Genomic DNA, 16,430 nt, shown 5'->3' on the forward strand with positions numbered 1-16,430 from the left:
CATACTTTTTAAAGTAGACTGGAGTCCGTGGGCAACCCCAGTTGTCCCAATAGTAAAGAGAAATGGTACAGTCAGGCTCTGTGGGGACTTCAAGGTCTCCATTAATCCTGTGCTGCAGGCTGAACAGTATCCTGTGCCCAGAATTGAGGACTTTTTTGCCAGTTTGTCGGGTGGGCAACATTTTTCAAAGTTAGATTTAGCAGGTGCATACCTCCAGATGGAAGTAGAGGAAGACTCTAAAGTGTTCCTGACCATTAATACAATAAAGGGTCTTTATCGTTACAACAGGCTGGTGTTTGGGGTAGCCTCTGCCCCAGCTATTTGGGAAAGAGCAATGGATCAGATCCTTCAGTCAGTGCCAGGCATCCAGTGCTATCTAGATGACATTATTGTCACTGGAGCGACAGATGAAGAGCATTTAGAAAACCTCAAAAAGGTCCTGAAAAGGTGAGAAGAGTATGGACTAAGAGTCAGGCGAGGCAAATGTGAGTTCCTGAAGCCCAGTGTCAGGTATTGCGGGCACACTATAGATGCCCAAGGTTTGCACAAATGTCAGGACAAGATTCAGGGTGTATTGATGGCACCACAACCACAAGATGTATCACAGCTAAGATCCTTCCTGGGGTTTGTGAATTATTATAATAAGTTTCTTCCAAACCTGGCAATTGTGCTACATCCACTCAATGAGCTATTACAAGCTGGCAAGCAGTGGAAATGGTCCAAAGAATGTGAACAATCATTTCAAGAAACAAAGAAACTGGTGACATCTGACACAGTCCTCACCCACTTTAATTCGTCCCTTCCAATCAAGCTGGCTTGTGATGCTTCTCCATATGGCATCGGAGCAGTGATGTCTCATGTTATGGAAGATGGCAGTGAGAGGCCTATAGCTTTTGCATCACGCTCATTGTCTGCAGCTGAGAAGAATTATGCCCAAATAGATAGGGAGGCATTGAGTCTAGAGTGGGGTGTCAAAAGGTTCAACCAGTATCTTTTTGGTAGGGAATTCACCCTTGTCACACACCACCAACCGCTAACCTCAATTTTCAGCCCGCAGAAAGGAGTTCCTGCCACAAGCTGCCCGAATGCAGTGCTGGGCTTTGTTTTTAGGTGGACACGGGTACAAGATTGAGTACAAACTTACAGTCTGCCATGCAAATGCAGACGGGTTGTCACAACTGCCACTGGAGGAGGCTGAAAAAGATGAGTCTGGAGATGAGGAAACAATAGATATGATCTCCATCAGCCAGATTGAAAGTCTGCCCGTCATGGCAGACATGGTAAAAACGGAAACAAAACATGACAAGATCCTGTCTCAGGTGTATGCTGCCACACTGAATGGCTGGACAGCCCAGCACAAATCCCTGCTGGCTGCATATTACTCGAGATGTGATGAAATTGCTTTAAATGCTGGATGTGTGATGTGGGGGTTAAGGACCATTGTACCCACTAAACTAAGACACAGAGTATTAGAAGAGCTTCACAAGGGCCATCTAGGTGTGGTGAAAATGAAGGCATTTGCCAGAAGTTTTGTGTGGTGGCCAGGCATTGATGAAGACATCGAGAAAATAGCGCAGCAATGTAGTGGCTGCCAGATGGCTCAGAATGAGCCAGAACATGCACCACTTCACCCATGGGAACGGCCTACATTACCTTGGCACCGGCTGCATATCAACTTTGCAGGACCATTCATGGGGACAACCTTCTTGGTGGTAGTCAACGCATGCTCTAAATGGCCGGAGGTTTTCACTATGAGCTCCACCACTTCTTCTCACACCATTGAAGTACTGATGGATTTATTTGCTAGAACTGGAGTTTCACAACAACTAGTGAGTGACAATGGACCCCAGTTCACAGCAACAGACTTCCAGGTATTCCTCCGCAGAAATGGCATACGGCACATCACATCTGCCCCATGGCATTCAGCGACAAATGGCCTGGCAGAGAGGTTTGTTTGTGCAAAGTTTGAAACAAGCCCTTCAAGCAATGACAAATGAGAAGCTGACCCTTCAGCAAAAATTGGCCAACTTCTTATCTGCATATCGGAATTCCATCCACGCTACAACAAACCAGACTCCAGCTATGTTCACTCTAGATTAGACCTGCTGCAACCAAATGTCAAGCAGACTGTGCAAGACAGACAAATCAAACAAGGCCATAAAGCAACTGACAAAGATACACGTAGCTTTGCCATTGGACAATCAGTTCTTGCCAGGAGCTACAGAGGAGACCAGAAATGGGGTTCCTGGACTAGTCAAAGAGCAAACTGGTCCCTTGTCCTATAAGGTAGAGGTTACTCAAGGTGTCATATGGCGACGTCATGTCGACCAGTTGAGAAAATCAGGGTTGGTTAGAGCTGAAGAGACACCCACACTGCCTGTTGACTCCCCTGCTGCTGCTTCTATCAACTGTCCAGAGCACTTAGCATCTCCTCAAGCAGCACAAGTACAGAACTCATGTGCATTATCTCCATCACCTTCTGCAGAGGCTAACGCTGCTGGAACAAATCAAGAAAAATTACCATATGAAGAGAGACGTTACCCAATTCGCATTCGCAAGCCTCCACAGAGACTAATTGAAAATTAAATGTATAGTTAGAAGTCAATGTTTTGACTTCTTCAGAAAAAAAAGTGGGGAATAATTTAATTATTTCTGATTTTTAGAAGGGAGGAATTGTTATATATCAGCATAAGTGTGCAAGTCAGTTCAGCTATTGATGTCTGATTGTGGGTTGACACCTAGTGACATGATTGATAATCCTTTGCACATTTTGTTAGTTGTTGTTCAAAAACGACAAGAAAGAAAAAGGCACGTGCTGTCTGCTTGTCCGTTCTTATCAAAGGAAAAAAAAGGCTACGATAGTGTACAGCATTACAAATACATGACAATTTGTGACATATACGCAATGTCTTTGTCGATAATAAAAACCATCAAACGCATGAACATTTCTGAATGCTAGTGGATGTTGTCACTTGTACGATTTCCGTACTTGTACGAGGCCACCATCCCCATCTCTGACTCTCCTTTTTTCCCCAGCGATGCTCCATTTACGGCTCACACAGATAAACACCCTCACCGGCTACTTGAGTCCGTGGAATGGCGTCCCATTTTCTTTCAATTCTTAATATTCCCGAAGCGTCAGACGCTTTGTGCGCCACCTGAGCTCTCCGTGAAGTCTCCTGTGTTGCTGAAAGGCACCGCTTTGTCTGAACCTCCTCCCGCAGTCGACACTCGTGTGAACTTCGCGATGGCGCCGCAGGTGTTTTTACACGTGAATGTTTTCCCACACGCGGCACAGCAGTGGGGTCTCCCTCCGGTGTGGATCCTCCGGTGCTGCCGAATGTAACTCTTGTGAACGTCTTTCCGTAGCGGTGGGGCTTCTCACCGGTGTGAGTCCTCTGATGCTTCTGCAGTTTGCTGTTCTCCCTGAACATTTTTTCGGCTGCAGCCGAGCAAAGCAATTCGGCTCAAAGCCAACAGGACTGGATGCCATCAACCGGTGCAAACGTCTGCGCCAAGTTTCCTTTAAATTGAGGGATTACTTTGGATTAATTTGGTCCACAGACCTGATCCGGACACACAAACACAGACAGACGTCACTCTGGAAGGGTCAAACTGTGTTCTGGGGTCCCTAATCCAATCTTCACCCCATTACTTGTTTCCCTTATACAGTGAAATCAAAACGTATTCGGCCACTTGGCTTTCTGCAGACCGAACATCAGATGCCGTGGTTCTTATTTCTCTCTCTGTAATACACAACACATTCTGTTTCTCCGTCAGGAACACTCCGTTGAGCGCATTAACATTTGTGATGCACCATCTGGTGGAAAGTATTTTGCAATGCAACAAATTAATTACATATGCATTCCCACAGATGGCACATCAAAAAACATTTCCAGTAATAAAATGCATTTCTGCAGATGTTGGCAAAGTGCAATCTGTTGGAATGACACATGCAATGCATACGGCTCTGTTATGTGCCATTTGGCATGGGATTCTTAAAAGCACTGCTAATGTTTGTAATGTGCCATCTGTTGGAATAGAAAAATGTAATGCATGTCTCTATGTGTCATTTGGTATGCGATTTGTAAAAGTGGTGACAATGTTTTTGATGCGCCATCTGTTTGAATGAGAAAAATCAAATGCATTGGATTCATAAAAGCCTTGTTAATGTTTGTGATGCGTCATCTGTAGGAATGACAAATGAAATGAATATGTCTCTTTTATATGCTATTTATTATGGGATTTGTAAAAAGCTGTGTTAATGTGTGTGATGAGCAATCTGTAGGAATGACAAACGCAATGCATTTTATTACGCCAAATGTTAGTGATCTGCAATCTGTTGGAATGACAAATGCAATGCACAGGGTTCTGTTATATGCCATTTGGTATTGGGTTCTTAAAAGCAGTGTTAATTTTTATGATGTTTCATCTGTAGGAATGAGAAATGCAGTGTACAGTCTCTGTTATACAGTAGAAGTCATACATTTACATCCACTTTCGGTGAATTCTTTCAAACACCCTTTCTAAGCCTCCACAGATTTGATTTTAACAACCTCTAAATCTGGCGTATTGTTTAAGACGTCTGCTCTGTGCAGGGCAGAAGTAATTTTTTCCACCAATGTTCACAGACCTAAGAGTATTTCACTTTTTATTGACCACATCATATTTCTAGTGGATCACAAGTTTACAGACACTTTATTAACTGGGCCTTTAAACAGTTTGGAAAATTCCAGAAAAAGACATCAAGCCTTTAGGCAATTAGACAACGAGGTTCTGAAAGCCAATCAGCCTCATTGGAGCCAACATGTTGAATGGTATTAAGGCCGACCATCAAACTCACTGCCTCTTTACTTGACACCAGGGGACCACCCAGCCATCACACCACTCTGGAAGGAGACGCATTGTGTCTCCTAGAGAAGAATGGACTTTGGCACAAAAAGTGCAAATCAATCCCAGAACAACAGCTTAGGACTTCGTGAAGATGCTGGAGGACACAGGTAGACAAGTCGCGATATCCACAGTTAAACAAGTCTGACATTGACATCACCTGAGAGGCTGCTTAGCCAGGAAGAAGCCCAAAGCTGCCATCAAAAAGCCAAACTGCAGTGCAATGGCACAGGGGACAAAGATCTGACCTTCTAGAGAAATGTCCTCTGGTCTGATGACTCCAAAATCCAACTATTTGGCCATAATGAGCATTGTGATGTGTGGAGGACAAAAGGGTGAGGCTGGTAAGCCAAAGAACAAGCTTGGGGGTGGGAGCATCATGCTGTGGGGGCTGCAGGAAGGACTGGCGCACTTCATGAAATGGATGGCATCACGAGGTAGGACAATGATGAAGATACACTGCAGCAACATCTCAAGAGTTCAGTCAGGAAGGTGAAGCTCGGTCTCAAAGGGGTCTTCCAAATGGACAAGGACCTCCAATGTTGGGGCAAAATGGCTTAAGGACAACAAGGTGGAGGTATTGGAGTGGCCGTCACAAATCCCTGACCTCAATCTGATTGAAAATGTGTGTGCGAGCAACGAGGCCTACCAACACGTCCCAGTGACACCAGTGCTGTCTGCAGGAATGGACCAGCAACTTATTATAAGAAGAAGGCGACCAAATAGAAACAAAACTTGTGACCCCGTGGAATTGTGACAGTCAATCAAAAGTGAAACACTCAGAGTTTGTTAATCTAAAATCTGTGGGGGGCTTAGAAAGGGGGTTTGAGAGAAAAAAACCCAAGTGGATGGAAACCTCTGCCTTCAGCTTTACTGTTGGATTGTCACTAACCAGCAGGTCCTTTTGATGTAACCTCCAGCCTCTCCCTTTTCGTTCTTCCTCTCCTGTTCTGCCCCTTGCCATCCTGCTCATGTTCTTCTACATCCAAGCGGGGGGCACAGGTGCCATAATTGTGATTGCACTAATGAGAAATCTGGATGAGCAGAAGCGTGTATCTGCACGTGTGTGCATGTCCAGACCCCGGGACCACCCGGCTACATTTCTCTGCACCCCTGCCATACACCACCAGCACCAGCCTCTGAGGCCTGAGCACACATTTTTGATTTCAAAGCCACAGACCCCTAAATGCGCCTTTACCACAAGGAAACACGAAGACCGTAGCAGAAGATGCAAACCGCTTAACGGAAGGAAGAAATCGGAAAGCCAGACGGGGATTTGCAAGACGAGGTACGGAGATGAGCCACGTCAGTTCTGGACTGATGTGACCGAGATGAACTTCTACCACAGTGTGACACCCGCTCATCTGTCGGGCACAGCTCACTAATCCACACCCCCTTCCTTCCTCTCTCCTCCCTCCCCTTCGCACGCACCTTCTGTCTTTCTATGTAGTTGTAAAATTGCAGAGCCTGCTATAAACAGTAAACAGAAAACATTAATTACGGTACGTTACAATAGCTTCTTCTTCGATTTCTATTTTTACTTCGTGACCCCCTTGTAGATATCTCGCCCCACAGATTGAGCCACACTGCTGTAAGGCTAAAATAAATGGCAACTGTGCCGGTAAGCGGCAGCTCGCAGCTTCACTGATGAAGGCCAAACTGCGGACAGCCTCGACACGGAGCTTCATGCTTTGAAGAAAGAAAATAGACAAGCCTTTAATAACTGATTAAATAAGCTAACTAATATGTTCTGCTGTCACTGGCATATAAACCTAAATGCTAATCTAACATATATCTGGGTGACTCATATAAAAGCCTCACTCGTCTGTCAGAGCTAAGCTGCTAACTTCACGGACATCGATGAGCAGTGAAAGGTCCGTAACCTTCAATAATCAGCTCTTAACCCCTATATACAGTGGCTCAGACTAGGTAGATATCAGAATGCGTTTTATTATAACGTTATTGCCCAAAGTATTACTGATCCCTAATAAATGTAAATGCCATTAAGTGCTTCTATGTTTGATGTGCCAGCCTAAGAGCCTGCCCAGTACTCACACAGCCAAAGGCCCTGCCTGCAGTTTGTTTGTCTTCTGTCAGTGAGCGGCTCAGCACCGGCGTTCACAAAACAAGATCTGCCTGTGAAAAGGCTGGCAGGCCAGGGCCCTTCTGCTGAAATAAATGGTGTCCTTTTAAAGTTACCTCAGGACTACACTTTACATAGCTAATAGCACTAAAACTAAAAATAAAGCATTTTGATCCCTAATCTATATTCTCAACATTCTCCACCTTAATAAAAGGAAAAGTTTCTCTGTGTATCTGCATGTGAATTGTTTTCCTATGTCTCTCTCATTCCAACAGATGGCACAACACAAACATTTGTAGTAATAAAATTAATTGAATTGGTCACTCCAGCAAATGGTACATCACAAATATGTACACTGCTTTTAGAAATCCAATACCAAATGATGTGTAACAGAGACATCATGTTAAATTCATCTTTCCAACAGATGGCACATCTCAAACATTAAAATGGCTTTTACAAATCCCATACTAAATTGTATATAACAGAGACATACACATGTATTTGTCATTCCAACATTCTATACATTATATTACTACAAATGTTTGTAATGTGCCATCTGTTGGAATGGTAAATATAATGCATTGTATTAATACATGACTTACATTCCAACAGGTGGTGCTCTGCATATGATAACACTGAGGTTCACACTGATCACTTATATTTCATCCCAGATTATTAAATGCCACATTCCTTTGACATTTCCATACTTTGTCTCTATTTCTTGAGTGACTGAAGTAAATATTAGATGTTGGAAGTTGCTGCTTTCTTGCCCAGGATGTTATCAACGCTGAGAGGTTGCATTTGAATTATAATAATGATTCTTTATATTTTAATATTGTTCTTCTCACTACTCAAAGCTCTTCTACACAGTGAGTGGGGACCCACTTCACCCACCACTCATGTGCAGCATCCACCTGATGATGTGATGGCAGCCGTTTTTGTGCCAGTCTGCTCACCACACATGAGCTATTAGATGGTGAAGTGGTGAGAGAAACAGTCAGCTAATGAGAGACAGGGGACGATTAGGGGGGCACAATGACAAGGCCTTGGAGGGCAATTTAGCAAAGACATCTTTATGGAGGACACACAGGGATCTTTAATAACCACAGAGAGTCAGGACTTCAGTTTTATGTCTCATCTGAAGGACAGCACCATTTATACAGCACAGGGTCCTCGTCACTGCACTGGGGCATTGGGATCCACTTTCAGACCACCGGGTAAGCCCCATTTTGGCCTCACCAACACCTCTTCCTTCAGACACCCAAGCTTTTCCTAGATGTTCTCTAATCCAAGTACTGGCCAGGCCTGAATATGCTTAGGTTGAGGTAGATGACCTGACCTGAAGTGCATGTGGTTTGTCTGCTGGCTACAGAAGAGCAAGGGCAGCAGAAGTAAGACCCCCTTGGTTGGTAACTGGCAGAAAACAAAATGTTATACGAGCCTTCATGTGTCTCAGAGACATCTGTACATTTGTTAGTGTTGGTGACAGCGAGTCCCAAAGTGTGACACTGAGAAATGACAGGCTGGAGGGGTCACTCTTATGTATTTAAGTGGAATGAGTCTGAGGTGAGCTATTACAGAGGGACTGGCATCAGGGCATCACTTATACCCAATTGTGTGTCTAAGATCTGTGTGTGTTAATCGTAGGGTGCAGGAGTAGACGAGCCTGTTCAACAGACTTGATTAAGTCTCACAAATCCTGAGATAAAACGACTTGAATAACCAAGAAAATCTAAAAAACTGTGAAGGAGCCGAGAGCGGCGAGCGCCTGATGTGTGTTACGTGTGTGTGTGTGTGTGTGTGTGTGTGTGTGTGCGTGTGTGTGTGTGTGTGTGTGTCTGTGTGTGTGTGTCTGTCTGTCTGTCTGTCTGTCTGTCTGTTATCAGTTTTTAAGATGTTTTCATATTTCTACTATCCTTGTGTTTATTAATGTATCATATTATTCTGTTTGTTAAACTGAGTGGGCTTCAGTTGGGGTCTTTACTGAATAATCTGATAAATTCCTGGCACGGACAAAGAAAAACACAAACATTCATTATTGATAAGCAGGAGATGAGAACTTATTATGGGATGGATAATTTGTTTAATAAAGAGGACTAATGTGGAATCTGATGTGGACTTCAGTGTGTGTTGTGATGTGAGATTTTACATATAACTTGATGAATATTTTGTACTGTATATCTTTATTTGTAATTTAGACAAAGCAGTGTAATTTAGTGTCTCCCCCCCAATTTTAGGAATGGGTCTTTTTGAATTTTACGACAGGATTTGGGGGATGTGTGTTTTAAACCAGTTTGGCAAGTGTTTCTTTGCTAAAGTCATTTCTACCCCCGCAAATGGGCTAAGGTGTACTTTAACATATGGTTTGGGGGCAGGTGTTAAGTTGTTCTATCTCCCCCATTGGTCTGAAGTATGGCTGTTTGGTCAGAAGCCTTTAAGTACCATGATGTGCTATTGGCTCTCGGGATTGGACAGAACATCTATAAATGTATGTGTTTAACCTCAGTAGCTCTCTCTTACCAACCAGCATATGATGAAGAAGCATCTCTCTTGCTAACCTGAAGAGAACACAATGAACAGCACAGCTCAGCAGCCATTTTGAACAGACATGTGGCTGAAAGCTGAGCATCAATGATGCCTTAACTAGAGACATTTAAGTAACTAGAAGTCTGTGTGCCACCTGAACTACATATCATCATTTAATCAGGTTGTATGGTTGCCAATATTCAAATGTACTTTGCATTTTGTTATTATTTATGAATATTATCAATAATACTAATACATTGTTTAAACTGTAACTTAACTTCTGCTTGTCTTTTACTATTTCTAATTGCCTAAGGTTATAGATATAGAAGGGAAGGTGGGGATAAGTTATATACAATAATACCTTATAAACAGTGGTAAGTCTGTGAGATTAGGCATTCTAAGGCTACATATTAATAATACAATAGGGGAAAGTAGAGCAATATATATATTACTCTACCAAGACAAAACAGTGTGTAATAAATGAATAAGAAATACTGACATGAATGACACTTTAGCAGACCCCCTGTGACAGGTCATCTCTTCTCTCACTTGGTGGTCTTCACTCTCTGAGCTCCTGTCTCACATTAACTGTTCACCCTCAGTGTCTCCTCAGATGTTCTCTCTGTGAGCTCTCAGCTGTCTCTTTAAATCTCCTCCTCCTCCTCTTCCTCCTCCTCCTCCTCCTCACTGAGCTCAGACAAACTTTCACATTCCTTTCTCCACAAGTCACTTCCTTGTTCCTCTGACTGATTCTCTCTGCCTGCCTCTCCTCAGACTGATGATGGCTGAAGCCCAGCTGTGTGGATTACAGGACGAGTTCACCTGCTCGGTGTGTCTGGACACCCTGACTGACCCCGTCACCATCCCCTGTGGACATAATTTCTGTCTGAAGTGCCTCACGGACTACTGGGATCACAGCCAAGTGTGCAGTTGTCCTCAGTGCAGACACAACTTCACCACAAGGCCTGAACTGAAGAGAAACACTCTGCTGAATGAAGTCATCAAGAAATTAAAGATGACGACTCTCAGTTTTCCTCCTCCTCAGAATTATGCTGGCCCTGGAGACGTGGAGTGTGACTTCTGTACTGGTGAGAAGTTCAGAGCGGTGAAGTCCTGTCTCACCTGCATGGCCTCCTACTGTCAGACTCACCTGCAGCCTCACTATGAAGGAGACGCCCTGAAGCACCACAAGCTGGTTGATCCTGGTAGAAATCTGAAGGAGAAACTCTGTGAGAAACATCACAAAAGTCTGGAGATATTCTGTAAAACTGATGATTCCTGTATCTGCTTGAAGTGTGTGGTGACTGGACATAAAAATCATGAAATGGTCGAGCTGGAGACGGAAAGAGAAGAAAAGCAGGTGAGTTATGTTTAATGTTTAATGGAAACTGTTTGAATAATTTGACTTATGGAATTTGTACATTTAATGTGACAGAGAAATCTCTTCATCTCCAGTAAAACTCGATTATCTGTCACTTGATTAACTGTCAGGACTAAATAACAAACAACAACAGTTATTTCTATAGCACATTTTCATACGAAATGTAGCTCAAAGTGCTTTACATAATGAAGAAAAGAAAAACAAAAGACAAAGTAAGAAATTAAAATAAGACAACATTAGTTAACATAGAATAAGAGTAAGGTCCGATGGCCAAGGGACACAGAAAAAAAAAAAAAAAAAAAACTCCAGCCGGCTGGAGAAAAAAATAAAATCTGCAGGGTTCCAGGCCACAAGACCGCCAGTCCCCTCTGGGCATTCTACCTAACATAAATGAAATAGTCCTCTTTGTATTTAGGGTTCTCACAGAAGGACTTGATGATGATGGACATGCAGACTTCTGGCTTTAAATCCATCACTGTTGGAATATCACGGTGCTTTGAGTAAATGCGCCACCACCAAAAAGACACCGGAAAAGGAAACAGAAGAGAGAGTAGGGGTTAGTACAGATTTTAGAGCCACCATGAATAGTGTAGCAGTTGAGGCTGTTGTCGACCTCTCGAACCCTCAGGTAGCACGCCAAACACCAAGTAAAAGTCCAAGACTTTTTATTTTTATAATAATAATGTGCACAAAGCACCCTCCACTCCACACTACACATACAAATAGCAATAATCAATAATCAAGAACAGTAATCACTCCTCCTCTCCCAGACACTTCGCCACCCTTCCTCCCAGTTCAGCTCAATGTCTGGGCTTTCCCAGAGTCCTTTTATACCCCCTGACCCGGAGGTGTTCCTGTCCCACAATCCACAAGTTCTCATTACTTCCAGGTCAGGGTAAAAGTCCTTTTCTTCAACCCGGAAGCACACCATTTCTTCTTGTCATGTGATCATGATGCACTTCTGGGTTATAGGGCACATAAGAGTCTGACAGCCTCCCTACGGCGACTCCCGGTGGTCTCCAAGATATCCAGCAGGGCTGTGTATACAAACTACAAGGTCCATAAGGTCCTGCTGGAATTCGGGGAACCTCCATGTTGTTGGGAAGGCTCCACCTGGCGGCTTGGAGGTGTGGGCCGGAATATTTAGGGCCATCCATCACAGTTCCCTCCCGTTAGCGAAGTCCACTGGGGCGGAGCGTCCAGCCCCGCAAGGGACGTCTTTCTCCAGGAGAACTTGTTAGTCGGGCCTTGGCTGTGCTGTCTAGACCCCCCAGAGAACCTAAGGGGAACGGTGTATCGGCTGTCCCTCCGATCCCCTGTCTTCCAAGGACAGCTTCGCCAAACGTGGCCCGGCCGACTACAGTTATAACAGAGCCATCGTTCTCCTGGTTGTCTTCCTCCGCGAGACGGGAAACTCCTCGGGAACTTCGTTAGTCCCGTCTCCTCCCTTTTCTCCGCCAAGGGAGGTTTTATGGCCGCCTCGGTGCTCTCTGCCCATTTCTCTATCTTGTCTAGAGACCCGCGTTTTATTTTGGGGATCTCCTGCTTACTCTGGGGCTTGTGCACAGCTTGGGTCTCTCTATTGGAAGAAGAGAGCCCCTTTGCTGTTTTCACGCCCGTTGACCTTCTTTTATTCGGAGGCGGCATCTTCAGCACCACATCGCCCCGAGAGACAGTACCTTCCAACTGCTCTGGTTTGACTGGCGCTTCCCCCGCCCCTTCTGTTACCAACGACAACTCCCTTATCGCGCGGGTCGGGGTCTTGAGGTCTGCATCGCTCCGAGGAGCTGTCTCATGCAGCTGCCCCGGCTCGATTGGTCCTTCCCCTGGCCACTCGGTTATCGTTCCGCTCTCTTTTGTTGGGCACGCAGTGCTTTGGCACCTGCTACTTATTAACTGCGGCGCCAGATCACACTGCGTTCCTGTATGTTGTATGGCACAGATTTCTCTTACTTGTACCGCTTTGTCCTGCCGGTAGGAGGATGACGCTCCGCGTGTATGCAGCCATTTGACCAGGGCTCCGCACGGCCCCCGAGCTTCTTCTCAAGCCCCTCCTTCGATTCCTGCAGGACCTGGAACACTTTAAATAAGGACTGCAAGGCCAGGATGACGATTTCCACCTCCCGTGCAGCCCAGGAAAAGTTATTTAAGTTGGCCGGAGGCAGGCTAGAATATTCAGTTGCCTTACCTTCCAGCCGGGAACCAATGAGCACGTCCGCTCCTGGCACGTGCTCGGTTGAATTGCGCAAAGGTTCTTGGGATTTTGAGTTTTTAGAGGATCGGGTGGCCGCCGCTGGCCGACTGCGATCCATCTTTTCTAAGTTATCGGTGGACCATTCAGTAACATCCCACTTCTCTTTTTCTTTAGTTATTTACGGCGCTGCTTCGCTCGCCTCCCCCTTCCCTTTCGGGGAGCTCCGTTCCGTCGGGGAGATGCTGACCTCACCTACGGACCGACGCTGACCTTCTCCTTCCCAAAATCCTTCGGGCGGGATCACGTGCTCCGTTTCGGTGAATCGTTTGGTCGCTTCCTGGTCAGGTGACCCCATGTTTTGGTTTCGGCCTACCCAGCCTGCCCCAGGATACTCTACGTGACGGATATCGTCGAATAGGCATCCCTGGAGACTCCTAGACTGGTTCGCCTTCTCCGAATCGCGGCCATCTTGCCCAGGTATAAGGTAGGTGTCCGACTCACAGTCCGATTCGTGCCGACAGACCTCTGAAAAACAAGTAAAGAAAGGTCCCGGCGTAACGGCCATTTTCTCGGCACATACCTCCGGCTTTGAATGGTGTTTTTTAAGGTCCTTTAGGCAGTCCGCCGTGTCTGATTTCCGAGAGCGCTCCTGCTGTCACGCTGCTCAGGCTTCCTCGGCTTCAATCAGCGCCCTGTCTTCCTCACTGCCCGTCAGATATGTCCAGAGTCGCTCAGTGTCAGTTAAGGCCTGTACCTTTGGGCGACTCCCATTCTTTTTTCCGGATTTCCTCCCCATCACGGTCCGAAGTAAAATAAGGCTCACTGTTGCAGCGCTATTGTAATAGTGTGGCATTTCGAGCTTCAGGTGTTTCGACGCTACCTTCTTGAGGTTCACTGTTTGCATAAATGATTTAATATCAGGTCCTCTGCCAACAGACGGCCATAGAATCCTGCTGGCTACGCCAGTGTAACAGTTGAGGCTGTTATCGACCTCTCGAACCCTCAGGTACCACGCCAGACACCAGGTAAAAGTCCAAGACTTTTTATTTTTATGTTAATACTGTGCACTAAGCACCCTCCACTCCACACTGCACATACAAATACCAATAATCAATAATCAAGTACAATAATCACTCCTCCTCTCCCAGACATTTCGCCACCCTTCCTCCCAGCTCAGCTCAATGTCTGGGCTTTCCCAGAGTCCTTTTATACCCCCTGAGCCAGAGGTGTTCCTGTCCCAGAATCCACAAGTTCTCATTACTTCCGGGTCAGGGTAAAAGTCCTTTTCTTCAACCCGGAAGCACGTCGTTTCTTCTTGTCATGTGATCATAACGCACTTCCGGGTTATAGGGCACGTAAGAGTCTGACAGCCTCCCTACAGCGACTCCCGGTGGTCCCAAAGGTATCCAGCAGGGCTGTGTATACAAACTACAAGGATCATAAGGTCCTTCTGGAATTCAGGGAACCTCCATGCTGTTGGGAAGGCTCCACCTGGTGGCTTGGAGGTGTGGGCCGGAATATTTAGCCGGCCATCCATCACAATAGTTGTTATAATGAATTGGATATACAGAGAATCAGGATTAAATGAAGGTGAAGTTATGAGAAGGCCATGTTACAGTAATGTGTTTTCAGCAGTGTTTTAAAGTGCTCCACCGTATCAGGCCTGGTGAATTTCTATCGGTCAGCTTTTCCAGATTTGAGGTGCATAACAACAGAAGGCCGCCTCACCACTTCTTTTCAGTTTAGCTCTTGGAATTCTAAGGAGACACTCATTTGAGGATCTGAGGTTACAATTTGGAATATAAGATGTCAGACATTCCGATATATAAGATGGGGTGAGATTATTTAACGCTTTATAAACCATAACCAGAATTTTTAAGTCAATGCTGAATGATATAGGTAACCAGTGTAGTGATATCAAAACTGGAGAAATGTGTTCGGATTTTCATTCCTGGTAAGGATTCTAGCAGCTGCATTCTGCACTAATTGCAAACGATTGATGTCTTTTTTGGGTGGTCCTGAGAGGAGTGCGTTACAGTAATCTAGTCGACTAAAAACAAAAGCGTGAACTAATTTCTCAGTATCTTTCAAAGACATAAGAGGTCTAACTTTTGCTATGTTTCTTAAGTGAAAAAATGCTGTCCTAGTGATCTGATGAATATGTGATTTAAAATTCAGATTACAGTCAACAGTTACCCCTAAGCTTTTTACCTCCGTTTTGACTTTTAATCCTAATGTATCCAGTTTATTTCTAATAGCCTCATTGTATCCATTATTGCCAATCACTAAAATTTTACTTTTCTCTTTATTTAATTTGAGAAAATTACTATTCATCCATACTGAAATACAAGTCAGACATTGTGTTAGTGAATCAAGAGAATCGGGGTCATCAGGTGCTATTGATAAATACAGCTGTGTGTCGTTCAGCATAGCTGTGGCAGCTCACGTTGTGCCCTGAGATAATCTGACCTAATGGAAGCATGTAGATTGAGAAGAGCAGACCCAGGATAGAGCCTTGTGGAACACCATATAGGATATCATGTGTCTCTGAGTTGTAATTACCACAACTAACAAAGAATTTTCTCAATGCCAGGTAGGATTCAAACCAATTTAAGACCCTGCCAGAGAGGCCCACCCATTGAATAAGGCGATTTCTAAGAATATTGTGATCAATGGTGTCAAATGTGACACTCAGATATAAGAGGATGAGAACAGATAAATGACCTCTGTCTGCATTTACCCGCAAGTCATTTACTACTTTAACGAGTGCAGTTTCTGTGCTGTGATTTGTTCTAAAACCTGACTGAAATTTATCAAGAATAGCAGGTTTATTGAGGGGGTCATTTAACTGTATAATGACGGCCTTCTCTAGGATTTCACTTAACAAAGGCAGGTTAGAGATGGGTCTATAATTTTCAAGAGCAGAGGGATCGAGATTATTTTTCTTAAGTAGGGGTTTAACTACAGCAGTCTTAAGATAGTCTGGGAAGACCCCCGTATGTAATGACGAGTTTACTATGTCAAGAACATTATCAATTAATACAACCGATACTTCTTTGAAAAAACATGTTGGTATTGGGTCAAGGGCACAGGTGGAGGGTTTCATTTGAGAAATTATTTTATGTAAATCAGGTAAAACTATCCTGGTGAAAGAATTTAATTTGTTTATAACGGAGTTCTGGGGCTTAAGAGGATGCGCAGTGTTGGGGAGATATACTATGTTATTTCTAATGTCATTAATTTTTTGATTGAAAAATACAGCAATAGCCTCACAGGTTTTACTGGAAGTACTTAGGAGGCATTCCTTTGAGTTACCTGGTTTAGCAGACGATCAATCATAGAGAATAAGACTCTGG

General features: G+C 44.5%; 2 protein-coding genes across 4 annotated transcripts in view; both read left to right on the forward strand.

The window, feature by feature from the left end:
* Positions 1 to 16,430, forward strand: part of LOC114644582 (E3 ubiquitin/ISG15 ligase TRIM25-like) — a 182,535-nt gene that overhangs the window by 41,857 nt on the left and 124,248 nt on the right. The window lies entirely within an intron of this gene.
* The window catches only part of LOC127527847 (E3 ubiquitin/ISG15 ligase TRIM25-like), a 117,695-nt gene continuing 111,484 nt past the window's right edge, over positions 10,220 to 16,430 (forward strand). Inside the window, exon 1 of the mRNA XM_051927987.1 lies at positions 10,220 to 10,859. Coding sequence (XP_051783947.1) covers positions 10,278 to 10,859 — 582 coding nt within the window. The 5' untranslated portion in view covers positions 10,220 to 10,277. The remainder of the gene's footprint in view (positions 10,860 to 16,430) is intronic.

This window comes from Erpetoichthys calabaricus, chromosome 5 (genome assembly GCF_900747795.2).
Source record: "Erpetoichthys calabaricus chromosome 5, fErpCal1.3, whole genome shotgun sequence".
In the NCBI taxonomy this organism is placed as follows: domain Eukaryota; kingdom Metazoa; phylum Chordata; class Cladistia; order Polypteriformes; family Polypteridae; genus Erpetoichthys; species Erpetoichthys calabaricus.